General features: G+C 38.2%; 1 protein-coding gene across 1 annotated transcript; it reads left to right on the forward strand.

Annotated features, from left to right (window-relative positions):
• The first annotated feature begins 381 nt into the window (after positions 1-381).
• On the forward strand, positions 382-4,436 carry LOC121266924. The gene is made up of 2 exons (XM_041170776.1): positions 382-631; positions 4,017-4,436. Exons 1-2 carry the CDS (start codon positions 469-471, stop codon positions 4,283-4,285), a joined length of 432 nt encoding a protein of 143 aa, XP_041026710.1. The 5' UTR covers positions 382-468; the 3' UTR covers positions 4,286-4,436.
• The last annotated feature ends 1,903 nt before the right edge of the window (positions 4,437-6,339 follow it).

Genomic DNA, 6,339 nt, shown 5'->3' on the forward strand with positions numbered 1-6,339 from the left:
GAGGGGGAGACAAATAGGGTACACCGATATCCAAACAGGATACCCACCCCCTCGTGCTAGGGTTGAAAACCTCACCCTCGTCCCATGCCGGGGTGGGGGGGAGGCAGGTGGCCCCACACCCCTGGGTCCATGGCCCATTTGGGGGTCTGGGAACGATTTGTCCGGTGGTGGGGTGCCCTGCCCCCGCACTATGAGGGCGGATGTTGGGAGCAAAAACCCCATCCGCATCCCATGATGGGCGGGGAGGAGTGGCCCCGCAGCGTATGGCGTGGGCATCACCCTTGCTTACTCGGTACGAGACCCAGCCATGAGACTCAAATTTACTCACTAAGATAAGAGCGACACGTGTACTCTATTCAAAACCCCAAAAGACTTATCCAGTCCCAGACAAGACTGTGTAGTGTGTAGAGCTCTGCTTCGGAGTAGAATGTTATTGTATCGTCACTAGGAATCTTTGTTGGGATCCAAATGGATATTCAAGCTCGAATCGGGAGCATAATAACATCCCGCACCTTCTGCTCTAGAAAGCGTAAAGCTTCTTCTTCCGCTTCTTCATCATCTTCTCCGTATTCCCCTCTCAGATTGTTCTGTTCGAGGAGTTCTCGAGAAGACGATAACAACGATAATAAAGGTATGCCATTTTTTGTTCGCAGGATTTTTTTTTTTTAATTCGTTTATATTATTTAGTTTGATATTCAATCTAATATGAGTTTGTTAATGTTGAATCTCTCTCTCTCTCTCTCTCGATTAAGCCAAGCTAAATAAAATGTACAATCTGAAAAATTAATTGTTTGCAGTTGTTTCCAAACTAGAACAATCAAAGCTAGTTTTGCAGTTAGATAGATGAGAATTATATGGCTAGTCCAAGTACCTATTTACTGCAAATCAAGCAGCTGCACTTGGCATCGAACAAATCAACACCCACGTTTTCTAGGAATGTGATGTCCGAAAATCTGGATTCATGTTAATTTGATTAAAATCATGTTTAGAAATTATTAGGAACCTAATATGATTTTCGCGAATGTGAGATTAGTTTATTCCTAGGCATCCAAATGAATTATTTATGGTTTCCAAAATATTTTTATATTTTTCTCTTAAAGTGCATGAGTCCGTTTGATGCAAAATATATAAAGTTAAATGAATTGAGAGGGAATTGAGATTCCTTTCACGTAGCATCCGCACAGAGTAATTTTTAAGAATTATTCGGAACCCCAAAAGATTACCCCCATCCAAATGCTCCATCCATTATAATTCCATGCTGTCACCAATCATGCCACACCAACTCATGCAAGCATCAAAGATGGCGAGACTTTGTCCTCCCCTGGGAAGAATGGCACGTCATGGGATGTGATACTTCCATCTGTGAGTCAGCTATCAAGGATGGTCAGCTTCTCTCTACAAGCAAAGATCCTTCATTATAGACCAGCCCAACTATTGACAGTGTTGCTTAATTTGTCGGTTAATCTGTGTATCATGTTCGGAGACCATGTTCAAATGTTTAATCTGCTTACTTTGGATTTGGTCTTCTAACACGTCAAAGTCTATCATGCCTCAATGAGGGATAATACTTTATAATTGTCGAGGCAATGCAAATATATTGCTTTTCTTGGTTTTTTTTTTTTTTTTCTTTTTTTTTTATCCAAGGGCTAAATTGCTATTGAGCTGGGGTTATTTCTATGATCTGTTGCTCATCCTTACTGAGGTGGATTCTTAATGTCTTGTAATCTAAGCAGAAGTAATTGGAACTGTAGTGACCTTAAAAACATATTGCTTGTGATTACTTTTGCATTAATGAGCTTGGGTTTGTTTAGGTATGCCTATACGCGCCATGAAAAAAGAGCATTCTCTTCGATTGTCATGCCCGGCCACATGGGAATATAGAGCTGGCCAAATCAATAACTTCTAGTTTTGAGAAACCTGGTCTCTTCCTGATCACATGCTTTTATGACCTTTAATTTTTCTGTAAATATGTATTTTCTATTTTGTTTTCATCTCCTTAATGTGTTTACATAAGTGCGTGTGTATTTAGAGTACTTTGTGCATGTACATTGTTGAGTGTCTATCTAAGTACAATAGTTATGTCCATGTTTTCTACTTTGAGAAACTGGCTCTCTGCTTAACCACTTGCTTTTACAATGAGTAAATAATCACCATTAATTTCAATTTTCACCTTGTTAAAATGTGTATTTGTACACGGGTATATTATATGTCCACTTTGTAGCAGTAGCAAGGGCATATATAACACTGGCCAAATCCATGTTTTCTAGTCTTTAGAAACTGGCTCTCTGTTTGAACAATTACTTTTAGAATGAGTGACAGTGTCATAATACTTGTCCTACATTATGGTTTTCACCTCACTAATGTGTATGTGCACAAGTGTGCTCATATAGAGACAAAGCCCCTGTAAATATTTTGGTTATTGGAATGATATGTTTATCTTTATATCATTAGGACCGGTAATAGTATCCATTTCACAGTTGAGGCTGAACTTCTCTCTTTGACAAAATTCCATTTCACTGACGGATACCATGTGCGCTCCCGACCTTTTCTTCACGTTCCAAGTTTCAGACTTACCTTGCTATGTTTTCCACTGATGGACATAGACTGTGGTGATGGTGTTATAAATAGGGGAAATTTAGAATTTACTCTGCTCAAATTATCATTCTTTTGCAACATAGCCACCAAACTATCAACTTTGTCATTTTTCCCCTAAACTATTTATTTCGCATTTCAGCTCAATGTGAAGGCCTAATCCTTAAGATGAACAGAAGAATAAATTACGTGACACAATGTTAACTATTGAATCTTAAAGGAGAGGGATACATTACAAAAGGAGTGGTAGCTGGAGTGGATAAATTGACAAGTTTGCTGGTGCAATTGCCCTTATAAATAATTATCTTCCATTTTGGTTTTAACGTCATTAATGCGCATTGCACAGAGATACTATATATGTATGTGCAGTATGTAGTGCTGGTGAGGGCCTATACAATGGTGTCCATTCCATGTCTACTAATTAAGAGCTGACCCTTTGTCAGATCGATTGCTTTTATGGTACTGTATTCCATTTTGGCTTTCACCTCATTGACTGGCGTGTGCATAAAATACTATATAGCAAGTAAGGGTTCATTGGCCAGATCCATATCTTACATATCTTATAGTGCTAAGAAACTGGCTCTTTCCCTAACCACTTGTTTTAGGCAGTATGGACGAAATTAAGAGGGGGCCATTATTCATTGTGCCACCCAAAAAGAATTTATTAGTTCCTTCAAGATGCTATCCCCTGCTTTGTTCCTGAGTGCTGGTACTGTGAATAATTATTCTTCATTTAGGCTTTCCTCTTAGTAATGTGTGTGTGCATGCTCATGTCCATGACTTCACACAATACTATGTGTATTTATATTTTAGAAATCCATTTCTTTTAGATTTTAGAAATTGGCTCTTGGCCATTCCATTTGCTTATAAAACAAGCAATGGTGTTGTAAATAATTATCTTTGAATTTTGGTTTTGTGTATACAAGGCATGTGTACATTTAATACTTTGTCCATGGTGCTGAACAAATCCATATCTATTCTAGGAAGGTGTGTGCTTGACCATTTGGTTGTACAACCAGCGATAATACTCCAAATAATCATCCCTCATTTCAACTATCATCTTATTAGCGTGGTTGTGTGCAAGCATTGCATATGGATTGGGATTCCATAGATTTTCTGTTCAAACGCTTGGGCCTAGAGTGGGAGAGAAACATAAAGTGGGTCAAACAACATTTATTATTATTATTCATGAGAGTTTCTCGAACAATATTAAATGCTCAACACACAGGATCCACTTGTCTCTCTCCCAATCTAGATCCTAAAGCTTGGCAAGATCCTAAGGAATCTTGATCTAGAACATACATATAATACTTTTTGAACATGTAGTTCATTTCCATTGATATGTTTAATCTAAATTGCATTGCTATTCAACCACTGCCAAGACAAAATAACTCTTACCAAATTTCTTGGTGCACATCTTTCAGGTGATAAATACTCGACGGACTGGGATAAGGCCTGGTCTAACTTTAGAAAGCAAGGGAAAAAGACCCTCTTCTCACAGTTTTCTCCCAATAAGTACGTTACCTGGAACCCTAGTCGTTCAAACTACCCACCGTCTGAGGAAGTTGATCCCATCAAGAGAACAGAGAGGTCGAATCTCATGTTATGGACTAGTCCTAAGTTTACTCTGGCAGGGGCCATTGTTATAGTCACATTTCTTTTGGTTTACACCATACTTGCACCTGTCAAGTGATTTTACTGGAATTGTTTTTAATAAGTTACTTGCATTATCTTTACCTCCCAGAAAGCCCGTCTGTATTGTAGAACTATGAAGAATATTTATGTAAGGAAATGGGCATAAGAGAGAAATTGTAAATTTTTTGTAAATGCGATTACTTGTTCTTTGATCCATTTTATACCTATTCTTATTCTCGATTTAGGTAATAAACTTTCATATGCATTGGCATTGTGTATTTGGCTATCAAGTAATCTTCACTTTTTTCTCTCATTTTTTTTCCTTGACAAAGGTTTGCATACTTGACTTGACGTGATACGTCATATTGTAAACTTTTTTGGTCCGCAACTTTATCCAATTTCAAGGGTAGTCCCAGCAGAACTAGGAGGTATTTCTAACTCATGCATTCCACTGCACCTTATTATATGCTTGATTTGGGCCTTGCTTGAAATTATGAACGTAGCTGCAATTCTTCTGGACTGTTAGTTTAGTCAGATACGAAATCAGTATTACAAAAACCTGTTGAGCTATATTTTGAAGGCTGCTCGACGTTAAGCAGGAAGCTCACTTCTCAAAGAAGCCATCTGTAACTATAGTTTGGAGAGAACAGACAGCGACTCTTATGAATTTGGTGAATTGATACGTTTTAGGGCCCGTTTGGATAGTAAGATGAGATAAGTGGACATGATTTATGAATAGTAGTGAGATTATTAGTTGAAATTAGATGAGATGAGATAAGATGTATCCAAACAGGAGATTACAATCCTCTGAAATGTCTCCAGCCTTTAAATGCCAACATTTCTCTGGATTTCCCATTGCCTTTATTTGGGATTTGTGTTTTGTTTTCTCTTTTCATTCTCTACTATTCTACTTCTACTTGAAATATTAGCACTTTTGTAAGTTTTTTCCCAGAACATTCTTGTGCACACTCAGCTCACAGAGTGCAACCTGCTGCCTAGGACACAAGGTGCAATAGCGCAGAGGTTGACAGGCAACAGCTGGCGATGCTAATGAGGATGATGTGAGAGATTTGGCCTTACAAGTGCAGGAAATCCCATGTTAGGCAAGTGGGCAACACAAGCATCAGCTTCTTGATGATCATGTCCGAGGCGTCAGCTCCTGTGTTTGCCATTACATTTGTAGCCTGCGCGAACCAAGTGATCTTTGTGCTTTTTTTGTATGCCTTCTATGCTCCTCCTCGCACATTCTGAGAATCTAGACCCCAAATATGGTTTTATCCAATTCAGTTTCCCACCCTATTATGCTCTCTTCACCAGAGGATGTCATCCGTTAGGCCTGTCTCCTCTTCCTCAATTACAAGAGCTTTCAGGTCCTTTTCATGTCCTTTTCTTGGGGGACCAAAAAACTTCTAAGAAAAAAGAAAACGAAGAGATTGGAGAATGGTCTTTGGCATGGAAAAGAAAATCCAAGTTTGTATACTCCATAGACCGTAGACCTTGACTTACTATTTCAGGTTTGAGTCACTTGAAGCCGTCCATCAGAATAGCTTTACTTTTACCTTGTTTAGTCTCCATGTTTTGATTCAGATATGAGTTGAGATAGTTTATGAATGTTATTATTATTTTAAGATTTGAAAAAATTGAATTGTTTATTATAATTTATGTGAGAATTTGACAAAATTGTAATAATGAGATGAGTTGAGGTGAGTTTTCGGTCCAAATGGGGTTATCAAGGATAAACAGTATAAACAGTATGGAAAATTACATGCAGAGCACGTCATTGCAGAGTGTGAAATGATCAACTCTTTGATTCATATTTTATAATGCAGATTAGTATCTTTCACTACTGATTGGTAATAAATGGATGATATCCTCCTAGAATATCAACCGTGGGGCCATAAATAGTTATGCATTTGAAAGTTTCAAACTAGACTAAAAAGAAAAAGGAGAGTAAACCCTGCTCTTCAATATCATTTCTTTTGTCATGACCTTGTCAGCAACCGAACGTGCACATAAAAATTCTGCCCTTTTGCAACGGATCCAAGGGACAGGCATGGCTCCCACGGCATTTTATTATATTATATAAATGGCACTGCATTTGATATCCCCTCT

Source organism: Juglans microcarpa x Juglans regia, chromosome 5S (assembly GCF_004785595.1).
Source record: "Juglans microcarpa x Juglans regia isolate MS1-56 chromosome 5S, Jm3101_v1.0, whole genome shotgun sequence".
Classification (NCBI taxonomy): Eukaryota; Viridiplantae; Streptophyta; class Magnoliopsida; order Fagales; family Juglandaceae; genus Juglans; species Juglans microcarpa x Juglans regia.